Source organism: Bufo bufo, chromosome 2 (genome assembly GCF_905171765.1).
Source record: "Bufo bufo chromosome 2, aBufBuf1.1, whole genome shotgun sequence".
NCBI classification, from domain to species: Eukaryota; Metazoa; Chordata; class Amphibia; order Anura; family Bufonidae; genus Bufo; species Bufo bufo.
In genome coordinates this window covers 479,313,809-479,330,240 of record NC_053390.1, presented here as the reverse complement: position 1 = coordinate 479,330,240, position 16,432 = coordinate 479,313,809, and the positions used below count along the sequence as shown (strand labels likewise).

Here is a 16,432-nt window from a genome sequence, read left to right as displayed (position 1 = left end):
CAAAAAAGTGTCACACATCTGGTATCTCTGTATTCAGGAGAAGTTGAGGAATGTGTTTTGGGGTGTCTTTTTACATATACCCATGCTGGGTGAGATAAATATCTTGGTCAAATGCCAACTTTGTATAAAAAAATGGGAAGTTGTCTTTTGCCAAGATATTTCTCTCACCCAGCATGGGTATATATAAAATGACACCACAAAACACATTCCCCACCTTCTCCTGAGTACGGAGATACCAGATGTGTGACACTTTTTTGCAGCCTAGGTGGGCAAAGGGGCCCATATTCCAAAGAGCACCTTTCGGATTTCACAGGTCATTTTTTACAGAATTTGATTTCAAACTCCTTACCACACATTTGGGCCCCTAGAATGCCAGGGCAGTATAACTACTCCACAAGTGACCCCATTTTGGAAAGAAGAGACCCCAAGGTATTCGCTGATGGGCATAGTGAGTTCATAGAACTTTTTATTTTTTGTCACAAGTTAGTGGAATATGAGACTTTGTAAGAAAAAAAAAAATCATCATTTTCCGCTAACTTGTGACAAAAAATAAAAAGTTCTATGAACTCACTATGCCCATCAGCGAATACCTTAGGGTGTGTACTTTCCGAAATGGGGTCATTTGTGGGGTGTTTGTACTGTCTGGCCATTGTAGAACCTCAGGAAACATGACAGGTGCTCAGAAAGTCAGAGCTGCTTCAAAAAGCGGAAATTCACATTTTTGTACCATAGTTTGTAAACGCTATAACTTTTACCCAAACCATTTTTTTTTTACCCAAACATTTTTTTTTATCAAAGACATGTAGATCAATAAATTTAGAGCAAAATTTATATATGGATCTCGTTTTTTTTGCAAAATTTTACAACTGAAAGTGAAAAATGTAATTTTTTTGCAAAAAAATCGTTAAATTTCGATTAATAACAAAAAAAGTAAAAATGTCAGCAGCAATGAAATACCACCAAATGAAAGCTCTATTAGTGAGAAGAAAAGGAGGTAAAATTCATTTGGGTGGTAAGTTGCATGACCGAGCAATAAACGGTGAAAGTAGTGTAGGTCAGAAGTGTAAAAAGTGGCCTGGTCTTTCAGGGTGTTTAAGCACTGGGGGCTGAGGTGGTTAACAGTGACCGTCCCATTAACATTGACCGTCCCATTAACAGTGACCTCCCCGTTAACAGTGACTTTCACAATGACTGCCCGTTTAACAGTGACTTTTACAATGGCTGCCCCTTTAACGGTGACCTCCCCTTTAACCACTTAAGGACCACAGGTTTATATCCCCCTAGTGACCAGGCCTTTTTTTACAAATCGGCACTTCACAACTTTAACGGTTTACTGCTCGGTCATGCAACTTGGCACCCAAATGAATTTTACCTCCTTTTCTTCACACAAATACAGCTTTCTTTTGGTGGTATTTGATTGCTGCTAAGATTTTTCGTTTTTCCGATATTAATCAAAATAGGCCGCAATTTTCTCAAAAAAGGTGTATTTTTAACTTTCTCTGGTTAAATTGTTCAAATATAATTACATTTCTATACAAGTTTGTGTCCGAATTTATTGTGCTACATGTCTTTCATAAAAAAAAATCCAATAAGTGTATATTTATTGGTTTGCGCAGAAGTTATAGCATTTACAAACAATGTGAATTTCCGCATTTTGAAGCAGCTCTGACTTTCTGAGCACCTTTCATGTTTCTTGAGGTGCTAGAATGCCAGGATAGTATAAATCCCCCCAAATGACCCCATTTTAGAAAGAAGACACCCCAAAGTATTCGCGGAGGGGCATGGTGAGTTCATGTATGATTAATTTATTTTTCACAAGTTAGCGGAAAATGACACTTTCTGAGAAAAAAAAATATATAAAGTTTCCATTTCTGCTAACTTCTGGCAAAAAAATAAAAAATCTCCCACGGATTCACTATGCCCCTCAGTGAATACCTTGGGGTGTCTACTTTCCGAAATGGGGTCATTTGTGGGGTGTGTTTACTGTTCTGGCATTTTGGGCGGGTCTAAATTGTGAGCAACCCTGTAAAGCCTAAAGGTATTCGTTGGACTTGCGGCCTATTTACGCACCTAGGCTGCAAAAAAGTGTCACACATGTGGTATCGCCGTACTCAGAAGAAGTAGGGCAATGTGTTTTGGGGTGTATTTTTGCATATACCCATGCTGGGTGAGAGAAATATCTCTGTAAATTGACAACTTTGTATCAAAAAATTTAAAAAGTTGTCATTTACAGAGATATTGCAATTTTTTTCTTTTTTAACAAAAAATAAAATTTTACATGAACTCACCATACCCCTCATGGAATACCTTGGGGTGTCTTCTTTCTAAAATGGGGTCACTTGTGGGGTATTTATACTACCCTGGCATTTTAGGGGCCCTAAAGCGTGAGAAGTAGTTTGGAATCCAAATGCGTAAAAATGCCCTGTGAAATCCTAAAAGTACTCATTGGAATTTGGGCCCCTTTGCGCACCTAGGCTGCAAAAAAGTGTCACACATGTGGTATCGCCGTACTCAGGAGAAGTAGGGCAATGTGTTTTGGGGTGTATTTTTACATATACCCATACTGTGTGTGAGAAATATCTCTGTAAATGACAACTTTTTCCATTTATTTATACAAAGTTGTCAATTTACAGAGATATTTCTCTCACCCAGCATGGGTATATGTAAATATAAACCTCAAAACACATTGTCCTACTTCTTCTGAGTACGGCGATACCACATGTGTGACACTTTTTTGCAGCCAAGATGCGCAAAGGGGCCGAAAGTCCAACGAGTACCTTTTAGGAGGGCATTTTTAGGCATTTGGATTCCAGACTTCTCACGCTTTAGGGCCCCTAAAATGCCAGGGCAGTATAAATACCCCACATGTGACCCCATTTTGGAAAGAAGACACCCCAAGGTATTCTGTGAGGGGCATGGCGAGTTCATAGAAGATTTTTTTTTTTGGCACAAGTTAGCCGAAATAGATATTTTTTAGTTTTTTCTCACAAAGTCTCCCTTTCCGCTAACTTGTGACAAAAACTTCAATCTTTCATGGACTCAATATGCCCCTCAGCGAATACCTTGGGGTGTCTAATTTCCAAAATGGGGTCATTTGTGGGGTGTTTGCACTGCCCTGGCATTTGAGGGTCTCCGCAATCATTACATGTACGGCCAGCATTAGGAGTTTCTGCTATTCTCCTTAGGCCTCATGCACACAACGCGGCTCGGATGCGGACCCATTCATTTCAATGGGGCCGCAAAAGATGCGGACAGCACTCTGTGTGCTGTCCGCATCCGTGGCTCCGTTCCGCGGCCCCGCTAAAAAAATATAACATGTCCTATTCTTGTCCGCGCTTTGCGGACAAGAATAGGCATTTATATTGCCGGCGCCCGTTCTGTTCCGCAAATTGCGGAAGTCAACACGGGCGCCTTCCGTTTTTTGCGGATCCGCGGGTTTGCGGACTGCAAAAAAAGGCACGGTCATGTGCATGAGGCCTTATATTGAGCATTCGGGTAATGAGATAAATTTTTTCCGTTCAGCCTCTGGGCTGAAAGAAAAAATGAACGGCACAGATTTCTTCATTCGCATCGATCAATGTGGATGAAAAAATCTCTGCCAAAAAATGTGCAAAAAAAAAAAAAGCTGCGATCGCTAATAAAGATCCAAAAAGCTCAAAAATCTTTATAGCGCCGCAGCGATTTTACGGTGTTTTTGCAGTGATCAGAAAAAAAAAATTCTGTCACTGCGGTGGGGGGACTGATCGCAAGTGTGCGCACAAGATCAGACCTGATTGGGGCGAACACAGTGTTTTTTGTAGAGCCTAAGGCTACTTTCACACTTGCAGCAGGACGGATCCGACAGGCTGTTCACCATGTCGGATCTGTCCTTCCGCTATTTCGCCGTGCCGCCAGACTGCCGCTCCGACCCCATTCACTATAATAGGGACGGGGGCGGAGCTCCGGCGCAGCACGGCGGTGCGCGGCGAAAGCCGCCGGACTAAAAAGTCCTGCATATCCGACTTTTTAGTCCGGCGGCTTTCGCCATGCACCGCCGTGCTGCGCCGGAGCTCCGCCCCCGTCCCCATTATAGTCAATGGGGATGGAGTGGTGGTCCGGCGGCACGGCGAAATCACGGCGGATCCGTCCTGCCGCAAGTGTGAAAGTAGCCTTAGGTGACCCTAATGTACTGATCTAGATCTGATTGCGATCAGTCTTGATCACTTACAGATACTATATAGTACTAGTACTGATTAGCGACAGCGATGACGCTAATCAGCGACTAATCAGTTACTGCGGTGCGGTGGGCTGGGCGCTAACTACCTAACAAGTAGCTAACTAACTGGCGGTGATAAGGGACCCTTAAGCCCCATTCACACGTCCGCAATTCTGTTCCGCATTTTTCAGAACGGAATTGCGGACCCATTTATTTCTATGGGGACAGACTTTGTCCCGCTCGGATCCGGAATTGTGGATCTGCACTTCCGGGTCCGCACTTCCGTTCCGCAAAAATATAGAACATGTCCTATTCTTGTTGCGGACAAGAAAAGGCATTTTTTATATAGTTCTGGCAATGTGCGGATCCGCAAAATGCGGAAAGCACATTGCCGGTGTCCGTGTTTTGCGGATCCGTGGATTCGCGAATCCGCAAAACACATACGGACGTCTGAATGGAGCCTTACAGGGGGGTGATCAATGACAGGGAGGTGATCAGGGAGTCTATATGGGGTGATCAGGGGTTAATAAGGGATTAATAAGTGACGGGGGAGTGTAGTGTAGTGTGGTGCTTGGTGCTACTTACAGAGCTGCCTGTGTCCTCTGGTGGTCGATCCAAGCAAAAGGGACCACCAGAGGACCAAGTAGCAGGTATATCAGACGCTGTTAACAAAACAGCGTCTAATATACCTTTCTAGGGTTAAAAAAATCGCATCTACAGCCTGCCAGCGAATGATTGCTGCTAGCAGGCTGTAGATCAACTTGTTTACTTCGCGATTCTGTGAACGCGCACTCCTATGAGCGCGCGTTCACAGGAAATCTCGGGTCTCACGAGATGACGTCTTTCGGCGTTAGTGTGACCTGAGAGAGCCGCCGCACTCACGCCTTTCGGCGTTAGTGTGACGGCAAGTGGTTAAAAGTGACTTTCACAGTGACTGCCCCTTTAACAGTGACCGCCCCTTTAACAGTGACCTCCACAGTGACGGCCCCTTTAACACTAATAGAAGTAATCCCAGCAAACATGCTTGCTCTTAATGATACACTTTAATCTTCAAAAAGCAATCGTTCACAGGATGCGTTTGGCCCGTCCAGCCTTCCTGCAGTTGAGGAAGGCTGGACGGGCCGAAATGCATCCTGTGAACCATTGCTTTTTTTGAAGATTAAAGTATATTATTAAGAGCAAGCACATTTTCTGGGATTACTTCTATTACTCATATGGGGATTGCCCCTTTCCCGTGCAAACACTGATACGAAGGTTGTGAGCTGTCTGATTTGGATTTTGGCCCCTTTAACACTGACGGCCCCTTTAACAGTGACTTTTACAGTGGCCGCCCCTTTAACACTGACTGCCCCTTTAACAGTGACTTTCATAATGACCGCCCCTTTAACACTGACTTTCACAGTGACCGCCCTTTTAACAGTGACTTTCACAGTGACCGCCCCTTTAACAGTGACTCTCACAGTGACTGCCCCTTTAACAGTGACTTTTACAGTGACCGCCCTTTTAACAGTACCTTTTGCAGTAACCCCCTTTTAACAGTAACCGCCCCTTTAACAGTGACTTTCACAGTGACCGCCCCTTTAACAGTGACTTTCACAGTGGCCACCCCATTAACAGTGACTGCCCTTTTAACAGTGGCCCCTGCCATCCATGCATATAGCAGTGTAGTTGTGCCATCATACGTCATATGACTGAATATTTCGGGACCTGCGAAGTGCGAACTTCTAAAACCTGTGATCAGTTGTTATGGCAACCTGGAGTAGGACCTGAGAGCTTTTATTGGCTGATAACGGACATGTGACCGTGTGTATGGCAGTTAGTATTTAAGTGAAAGGCTGCCAGGCTTGTATTGGCTAATGCAGGTCATTTTTTTAAAATATCTCTGGAACAGTACGTCCTAGAGAGCTTAGCCCCCCGCAAGATTTCTTTCCAGGTAGCAAGGGATGTGTATGCCAAGTTTAGTTGAAATGGATGGTTGCGTTTTTGAGTTTTTGTGGAACATACATACATACACACATACATGTACATATATACATCCTTTTTTATATATATAGATTATATGTTTAGGTGGATATAAGGGGAGAGCAGAGTTTTTGGGATTGAGTGATAGTAATTTGGGGAAGAGAGAGAGATGAAAGGAAGTCCGTTATTAGATTAGCCTTAATCTGAGGGTCAGCTTCTATCTGTGCTGGTGGGAAGTTGTAAAGTTGAGTGTAAAAGTTACTAATTTCTTTTGCAATGTCTTCTGTTTTGTGTAAAAGATTGTTTGCAGAGTCTCTTAGGCTGGGGATAACTTATTTGCCTTTCCTATTTTTTTTATCTGGGCCAGCATGAATCTGGTTCATTTATCTCCGTGAGCATAGTGTTTATATTTTGCATAAAGGTAGGCCTTTGCTGATGTAGGATTGAGAGCATTTTTTAGTTCATCTCAAAGGGACAATCATTTCGCAAGATGAGAGGCCAGTAGGGATCTCTTATGCAGGCACTCCAGTCGCAAGATTTTCTGCTGAAGATCAGAAATCTTCTTAGTTTTCTCTTTATGGACATGAGCAGAACCAGTGATGTATTTTAATCGCCATTTGTAGTTTAAAATAAATCTTTCCCTTCAGAGAAGGAGAATTGGAGCCTGCTAATAAGGAATGTAACTTGCAGAATAATAGACTGAAACTGAACTATGTGAACTTATTCTTTTCACCCTTACATGTTACTAACCTTCTTGTTGCATTGTACTCATGTTGAGCTAAAAATCTTTTTTTCAATTGGTCTTTTTGAGCCCTTTTCTATGTACAGCCTTGAGAGTAGCAGGATCTGTATTTTTACTGACAGCTCCTTATCTCTGCTGTTGACCTGCTAAACACTCATTACAGTTCAATTCTTATCTTACTGATAAGAATGTGTCTTAAATAAATGTTTATGACCTTTCAATAATGTAGAGAAAAGGTTTATTAGATGACTGGCACAAAGTGAAAGTGAGCTTCCACAGCAAGACAAACAGTTAACCCTTTGTGACAGAACGGCTGAATATTTTAAATAAAGACCAATAAAAAAAAAGATTTTTAGCTCAAAATGAGTAAAATGCAATAAAAAAAATCCACCCCTGAAGGTGTACATAGCCTTTAAATTAATTACACATAGATATTGGTATTCCACTTTTCTACAATACTATTAAAGAGCATACTCACAATTGGAAGCTCTCGTTGTATTTTGGGGCCCAGCTATTATTCTTGGATTTTGTTGTAAACTTTCTCTTCTTGTCACTTAGATTTGGACCAATCATGTTAGCCTCAATGAAGGGACGGAAAATTCCTGAGGTCTGCCACTTGAGATCATTAGCTGCAACAACTATACAAATAAAATAAAAAAATGTTAAAATTAGTTACCATTTAAAACCTAAGGAAAATCTTTTACTATTTGCATATATTAATGAGATTACTTATTTTTAAGTCATGCTGTTTCTGAGTAATAGTAACATAGTAACATAGTGCATAAGGCCGAAAAAAGACATTTGTCCATCCAGTTCGGCCTGTCATCCTGCAAGTTGATCCAGAGGAAGGCAAAAGAAAACTGTGAGGTAGAAGCCAATTTTCCCCACTTTAGGGGAATAAAAAATTCCTTCCCGGCTCCAATCAGGCAATCAGAATAAATGACAAAAGAAAGAAGGATTGAGCATGTTGAATTTCATTCATTCATTCATACTTTGTTCTCACAGGAAGTAAGCTGCCACCAGAAGTGTCTGCCAGTGGTTACAATTGACCAAGGCATCTGAGCAGTGAAACTCCAGGAGCTGAGCTTCCTGGGTTTGAACGGCGATGGGCACATCGCCAATTAGGTGAAGTGATCGCCTCAGATGGCGTGACCCCGGAACAAGTGGGAGTGGTGGCAGGGCCATGGGAAGTGAGCGTTTCCATTGTGGAAGTGCTCATCTCTCTATATTCAACTGTATCACCATGTTCAGGCATAGAGGTAAGTATTTTAGTTTTTTTTTAGGGAAGGAAAGTGTGGGAACATTATGGGGGCATCTACTGTTGGTATATAGTCCAGTAGTGTTGCTTAGAAACAAAACAAAAAAGTTTTATTAAATATACAGTCGTGGCCAAAAGTTTTGAGAATTACATAAATATTGGAAATTGGAAAAGTTGCTGCTTAAGTTTTTATAATAGCAATTTGCATATACTCCAGAATGTTATGAAGAGTGATCAGATGAATTGCATAGTCCTTCTTTGCCATGAAAATTAACTTAATCCCAAAAAAACCTTTCCACTGCATTTCATTGCTGTCATTAAAGGACCTGCTGAGATCATTTCAGTAATCGTCTTGTTAACTCAGGTGAGAATGCTGACGAGCACAAGGCTGGAGATCATTATGTCCGGCTGATTGGGTTAAAATGGCAGACTTGACATGTTAAAAGGAGGGTGATGCTTGAAATCATTGTTCTTCCATTGTTAACCATGGTGACCTGCAAAGAAACACTTGCAGCCATCATTGCGTTGCATAAAAATGGCTTCACAGGCAAGGATATTGTGGCTACTAAGATTGCACCTCAATCAACAATTTATAGGATCATCAAGAACTTCAAGGAAAGAGGTTCAATTCTTGTTAAGAAGGCTTCAGAGCGTCCAAGAAAGTCCAGCAAGCGCCAGGATCGTCTCCTAAAAAGGATTCAGCTGCGGGATTGGCGTGCCACCAGTGCAGAGCTTGCTCAGGAATGGCAGCAGGCAGGTGTGAGCGCATCTGCACGCACAGTGAGGCAAAGACTTTTGGAAGATGGCCTGGTGTCAAGAAGGGCAGCAAAGAAGCCACTTCTCTCCAAAAAAAAACATCAGGGACAGATTGATCTTCTGCAGAAAGTATGGTGAATGGACTGCTGAGGACTGGGGCAAAGTCATATTCTCTGATGAAGCCTCTTTCCGATTGTTTGGGGCATCTGGAAAAAGGCTTGTCCGGAGAAGAAAAGGTGAGCGCTACCATCAGTCCTGTGTCATGCCAACAGTAAAGCATCCTGAGACCATTCATGTGTCGGGTTGCTTCTCATCCAAGGGAGTGGGCTCACTCACAATTTTGCCCAAAAACTCAGCCATGAATAAAGAATGGTACCAAAACACCCTCCAACAGCAACTTCTTCCAACAATCCAACAACAGTTTGGTGAAGAACAATGCATTTTCCAGCACGATGGAGCACCGTGCCATAAGGCAAAAGTGATAACTAAGTGGCTCGGGGACCAAAACGTTGACATTTTGGGTCCATGGCCTGGAAACTCCCCAGATCTTAATACCATTGAGAACTTGAGGTCAATCCTCAAGAGACGGGTGGACAAACAAAAACCCACTAATTCTGAAAAACTCCAAGAAGTGATTATGAAAGAATGGGTTGCTATCAGTCAGGAATTGGCCCAGAAGTTGATTGAGAGCATGCCCAGTCGAATTGCAGAGGTCCTGAAAAAGAAGGGCCAACACTGCAAATACTGACTCTTTGCATAAATGTCATGTAATTGTCGATAAAAGCCTTTGAAACGTATGAAGTGTGTGTAATTATATTTCACTACATCACAGAAACAACTGAAACAAAGATCTAAAAGCAGTTTAGCAGCAAACTTTGTGAAAACTAATATTTTTGTCATTCTCAAAACTTTTGGCCACGACTGTACATTCTAAAAAGGAAAGGGGGGAAATTTGATGAAATAGACAGGGCAGGGGGAGAAAAATCTATCAGGTATCACAATGGTCGAAAATAGCCCTTGAACTCCACCGCTAGCCCTCACTGTACAGAAAGGGGGCTATGGTGATGTACACCACCGTGACAGTTGACCCAGCCACCTAAAATCATTAACACATGTGGTCTGCAACAATCGTGTAAATTTGTATCCACTATAAGTATCACAACATGGACTCAATATAACTCTATAGTCCAAAATGTGAACGCGGATACACGCTGCACAGACACTCACGCAGACCACATGTAAAGAAAAAAAAAAAAAGGATTTTGCTGGCTCAAAGTAAATACAGGCCGTGCTCCAATTATGGTTACAAAAACATGATGCCTGGCTCAACACGTTTCTATAAAACAAGTGTCATCAGGAGCCCACCCTTAACGTATTTTCTTTTACAAAGCTAGCCTAGAGCGTTTTTGTTCCAGACAAGCGCTCCCCCTCTCTCACTAGGGGCAGCGCTCCGGCATTAGGATGGCCGTGAAGTGGCCTCCGATACTCATGCTATTTAAAGTCTGAGCCCCGCATCTGCTGTTGGCAGTAAATAGGGGCAGTTTGTACTGGCACACATTTTGGGGGCACTTTGGTGACATTAACTCAGCTGGGGACAGTGGTATTTTTGCACTGGAACACAGAAGGGGGAATTGGCACACATTAAGAGGGTACTATGGGGACATTCTCTCTATTAGGGGCACTAAGAGGAGTTATTTTTTTGTACTGGCACACAGAAGGGAACATTTTTGTACTGCCACACTATAAGGGGTCTTTTTATTTAAAGACACACATTATTAGGGGTTTCTTTTTGGACTGGAACACATTAGGGGGCATTTTCCTACTATCACAAAAGATAATTATTACTACTGGGGGTCATTATGGTGAGCTTTATTACTAGAGATGTCCCGAACTATTCGCCGGCGAATAGTTCCCGGTGAACATCGCTTGTTCGCGTTGGCCACGGCGGGCGAACATATGCGATGTTCGGTCCGCCCCCTATTCGTCATCATTGTGTAAACTTTGACCCAGTACCTCACAGTCAGCAGACACATTCCATTCAATCAGCAGCAGACCCTCCCTCCCAGACCCTCCCACCTCCTGGACAGCATCCATTTTAGATTCATTCGGAAGCTGCATTCTTAGTGAGAGAAGGGACAGTGTAGCTGCTGCTGATTTAATAGGGAAATCAATAGCTAGGCTAGTGTATTAAGGGTCCACTACAGTCCTGAAAGACTCATCTGATCTCTGCTGTAAGGACAGCACCCCAAAAAGCCCTTTTTAGGGCTAGAACATGTCTGTTTTTTTTTCCTGTGTAATCTAATTGCAGTTGCCTGCCTGCCAGCGTGTGTCAGGCTCACAGCGTATACTGTGCCCACTTGCCCAGTGCCACCACTCATATCTGGTGTCACAGTAGCTTGCATTAAAAAAAAACAAAAAATTTTTTGACTGTAAAATAATAGCAGTCAGTTGCTGGCACGCGTGTCTGTTTCATGCCCTGCTAGTTCATAGTGTCACCAGCGCAACTCATATCTGGTGTCACATTCGATTAGATTTAAAGAAAAACAACAATTTTGACTGTGAATAAATAGCAGTCAGTTGCACACACGTGTTTGTGTGTTTAAGGCCCAGCTGCAAGTCCATAGTGTCACTTCAGCGCCATTAATATCTGGTGTCACATTCAATTATATTTAAAGAAAAACAACAATTTTGACTGTGAATAAATAGCAGTCAGTTGCACACTGTTGTGCCTTTTCATAGGTAAATACATTCATATCCAATTCATTATTGTCAAGATGGATGTTCATTACCTTTAAGAGCCATGCTCGACTATAGTTACAATTTTGTATGTCTTGAGTAGGCCAAATTAAGGTCACACAAAGGTTTCTACTTCAATGTTATTTTTCTGGTGAATGTACCAGTCTGAGAAGAGGCCTCCTTGTCTACTTTTAAATTTATGACGGGAGAAAAAGATAAGCTCTATGCATCTGGTGATAATTACCTATACAATTAGGCATTTATAAATTAAGCTAAATATATAATATTCATGTATTCATTTAATGAGCCTTAGTCCTTAGCATAAGACAATCAGTAGGACATATATATATATATTTGTTTATATTATATTGTTATATGTTACGAACACAACATGTATCCAGTATATTGTATATATTTCTCATTAGAAGAGTGTCTGTGAAGATGTGTGTTTTGTAACAATTAATCACATCTTTGGTATGACAGAGGAGGTACTGATATCTCTGTGAGAAAACAAGGGAATTTACGATCCATAAATTAAGTGTGAGAAACGTTCAGAGAGACGCCTAGAGGTCTGTCTCTAATTGCTACAAGTGTCAGAATCCCTATAGCTTTGAATTAAAGCTTCTAAGGTCAAAATGTATATTCAGACTAGGGGTGGGCGATATAGACGATATAGGCGATATGCGATATAAATTTGTGCCACGATATGGATTTTGAGCATATCGCCGATATCGCGCTCTCTGCGCGCACCATCTTCTCCTGAGCCGGCACACTGGGCACAGTGGAGAAGGAGAGAGTCCCTCCCTCCCCACTGTGCGCGGCTCGCTGCCGCTGACCACCAATGACAAAAGAGGAGGAGGGGAGGGACTGACAGTAAATTATTGAGTTTTCACGATCTCAGTGAGCGCGTGAAAACTCAAATCCGATGGTATATGCTAACCCCCAGGCGTTCCCATGGTGACAGGGACGCTTGCCTGGGGGTTAGAACATACAGGGCCACGCCGCTGACAGTAGAACATTTAAAAACTAATCAGTAACTTTAACTTTTTTCATTGGTGATCTCTTTACTGTATACCTTACTAGGTCTTAGCTCCGATAACAGCAGGCAGTGCGGGCGGGCGGCGCTCACTCACTGACGTCACGCGCCTGCTCCTCCCACTAGGCGGCGCAGGCGCGTGACGTCAGTGAGTGAGCGCCGCCCCCCGCACTGCCTGCTGTTATCGGAGCTAAGACCTAGTAAGGTATACAGTAAAGAGATCACCAATGAATAAAGTTAAAGTTACTGATTAGTTTTTAAATGTATTCCTGTGAGCGTCGGGGGGTGGATGGCACCGTTTAGGGGAGGGGGGGGGATCTGTGGATGGCACCGTTTAGGGGAGGGGGGGATCTGTGGATGGCACCGTTTAGGGGAGGGGGATCTGTGGATGGCACCGTTTAGGGGAGGGGGATCTGTGGATGGCACTGTTTAGGGGAGGAGGGGGATCTGTGGATGGCACCGTTTAGGGGAGGGGGATCTGTGGATGGCACTGTTTAGGGGAGGGGGGGATCTGTGGATGGCACCGTTTAGGGGAGGGGGGGATCTGTGGATGGCACTGTTTAGGGGAGGGGGGATCTGTGGATGGCACCGTTTAGGGGAGGGGGATCTGTGGATGGCACCGTTTAGGGGAGGGGGGGATCTGTGGATGGCACCGTTTAGGGGAGGGGGGGATCTGTGGATGGCACAGTTTAGGGGAGGGGGATCTGTGGATGGCACCGTTTAGGGGAGAGGGGGGGATCTGTGGATGGCACCGTTTAGGGGAGGGGGGGATCTGTGGATGGCACCGTTTAGGGGAGGGGGGGGATCTGGGAATGGCACCGTTCAGGGGAGGGGGGGGATCTGGGAATGGCACCATTTAGGGGAGGGGGGGATCTGTGGATGGCACCATTTAGGGGAGGGGGATCAGCTCCCTGCTGTAGGTGCACAAAGCACAGGGCAGCAGGGAGAGTGTAAAGTCCTATTCACCCTAATAGAGCTCTATTAGGGTGAATATGACAAGGGTTCTACGTTCTAGCCCTTAAGGAGACTATTAGTTATTAAATAAAAAGTAAAAAAAAGTTTAAACACGCCCCCCCCCCCAAATATAGAAAACAATATATTGCGATATATATCGCATATCGCACATGCTTAAAATTATATTGCAATATAGATTTTAGGCCATATCGCCCACCCCTAATTCAGACTTACATAAGTTAACCCTTTATACTATGATGCAAATAGCTTATACAGTAGTGCCACCTAGGTATCAGTAGGTGACATTACAACAGTAGCAAAAGTGCATTCTGGGTAAGGTTATGATGTCACATTTTATCAATGGTCACGCCCATCCGACAATGATTGGAAAGTTCCAAACTAGGAAGGTGTGTCACTGATAAGTTTGTGATCATAAGCCATACACAAAAGGGAGAGAAAAGAAAAGGAGAGAGGAGAAGACAAGTAAAGCTCTCTAGAGGGGTCTATCAAGATGAAAGCCATGGTGAGATGTGCTATGATGGACTACCCAGCTTTCCTAGGAGCAGAAGTGAGATTCCTACTAGGACTTGGTAAGAGACACAGAAAATGATATGTCATTTTATTAAGACTAATTTGATAGTGTGGGTGAAATTATACCATCTAGATTGGCGAATAAATAAATAATTAAATTAATTGATCATCTCCATATTGAGATGTAGTCTTAGGATATTGTGAGGCTTCATTCTACCTGCAGAAGAATCTAGACTCATAATCTAGCAAAGCATTAAATAATTGCTTTTTTATATATATATATATATATATATATATATATTGATAGAACATTCTTCTCCAAGCTAAGTGATGGATTCCCACAGGAAAGATTTATTTCAAATCCTTCCCATTTAAGATCCTAGATCCCTGTTATTTGTCTTAATAGTCTTACCAAAGTTATATACAGTGGGATGCGAAAGTTTGGGCAACCTTGTTAATCGTCATGATTTTCCTGTATAAATCGTTGGTTGTTACGATAAGAAATGTCAGTTACATATATATCATATAGGAGACACACACAGTGATATTTGAGAAGTGAAATGAAGTTTATTGGATTTACAGAAAGTGTGCTATAATTGTTTAAACAAAATTAGGCAGGTGCATAAATTTGGGCACCACAAAAAAGAAATGAAATCAATATGTAGTAGATCCTCCTTTTGCAGAAATGACATCCTCTAAACGCTTCCTGTAGGTTCCAATGAGAGTCTGGATTCTGGTTGAAGGTATTTTGGACCATTCCTCTTTACAAAACATCTTTAGTTCATTCAGGTTTGATGGCTTCCGAGCATGGACAGCTCTCTTTAAGTCACACCACAGATTTTCAATTATATTCAGGTCTGGGGACTGAGATAGCCATTCCAGAACGTTGTACTTGTTCCTCTGCATAAATGCCTTAGTGGATTTTGAGCAGTGTTTAGGGTCGTTGTCTTGTTGAAAGATCCAGCCCCGACGCAGCTTCAGCTTTGTCACTGATTCCTGGACATTGGTCTCCAGAATCTGCTGATACTGACGGGAATCCATGCGTCCCTTAACTTTGACAAGATTCCCAGTCCCTGCACTGGCCACACAGCCCTACAGCATGATGCAACCACCACCATATTTTACTGTAGGTAGCAGGTGTTTTTCTTGGAATGCTGTGTTCTTTTTCCTCCATGCATAACGCCCCTTGTTATGGCCAAAAAACTCAATTTTAGTTTCATCAGTCCACAGCACCTTATTCCAAAATGAAGCTGGCTTGTCCAAATGTGCTTTAGCCCACCTCAAGCGGCACTTTTTGTGCTGTGGGCGGAGAAAAGGCTTCCTCTGCATCACTCTCGCATACTGCATCTCCTTGTGTAAAGTGCGCCGAATGGTTGAACGATGCACAGTGACTCCATCTGCAGCAAGATGATATTGTAGGTCTTCGGTGCTGGTCTGTGGGTTGACTCTGACTGTTCTCACCATTCGTCGCTTCTGTCTATCTGAGATTTATCTTGGTCTGCCACTTCGAGCCTTAACTTGAACTGAGCCTGTGGTCTTCCATTTCCTCAATATGTTCCTAACTGTGGAAACAGACAGCTGAAATCTCTGAGACAGCTTTCTGTATCCTTCCCCTAAACCATGATGGTGAACAATCTTTGTCTTCAGGTCATTTGAGAGTTGTTTTGAGACCCCCATGTTGCTACTCTTCAGAGAAAATTAAGAGGAGGGAAACTTACAATTGACCCCCTTAAATACTCTTTCTCATAAGTTGATTCACCTGTGTATGTAGGTCAGGGGTCACTGAGCTTACCAAGCCAATTTGAGTTCCAATATTTAGTTCTAAAGGTTTTGGAATCAATAAAATGACAACAGTGCCCAAATGTATGCACCTACCTAATTTTGTTTAAACAATTATAGCACACTTTCTGTAAATCCAATAAACTTAATTTCACTTCTCAAATATCACTGAGTGTGTCTCCTATATGATATATTCAACTGACATTTTTTATCGTAACAACCAACGATTTATACAGGAAAATCATGACGATTAACAAGGTTGCCCAAACTTTCGCATCCCACTGTATTTGAAAATAGTCCAGGATGGGGCGGAAGGATACAGTTGTCTCTTCTAAGTTATATCCTTGGATGGATTTGCCCATCTTGAAGCCATGTGATGTGTAGTTAGTTAGGGGGGGCAGAATGTATTTAGCATTCTAAATTGATGTCTAGGATTAGACATGCCCATCTTGATATCATGAGGTTTTCTCTGAACAGAAGTAA

General features: G+C 42.7%; 1 protein-coding gene across 1 annotated transcript in view; it reads right to left on the bottom strand.

The window, feature by feature from the left end:
* LOC120990939 (protein unc-13 homolog A-like) overlaps nucleotides 1-16,432 on the bottom strand; it is a 2,175,961-nt gene that overhangs the window by 13,810 nt on the left and 2,145,719 nt on the right. Inside the window, exon 44 of the mRNA XM_040419831.1 lies at nucleotides 7,378-7,537. Coding sequence (XP_040275765.1) covers nucleotides 7,378-7,537 — 160 coding nt within the window. The remainder of the gene's footprint in view (nucleotides 1-7,377; nucleotides 7,538-16,432) is intronic.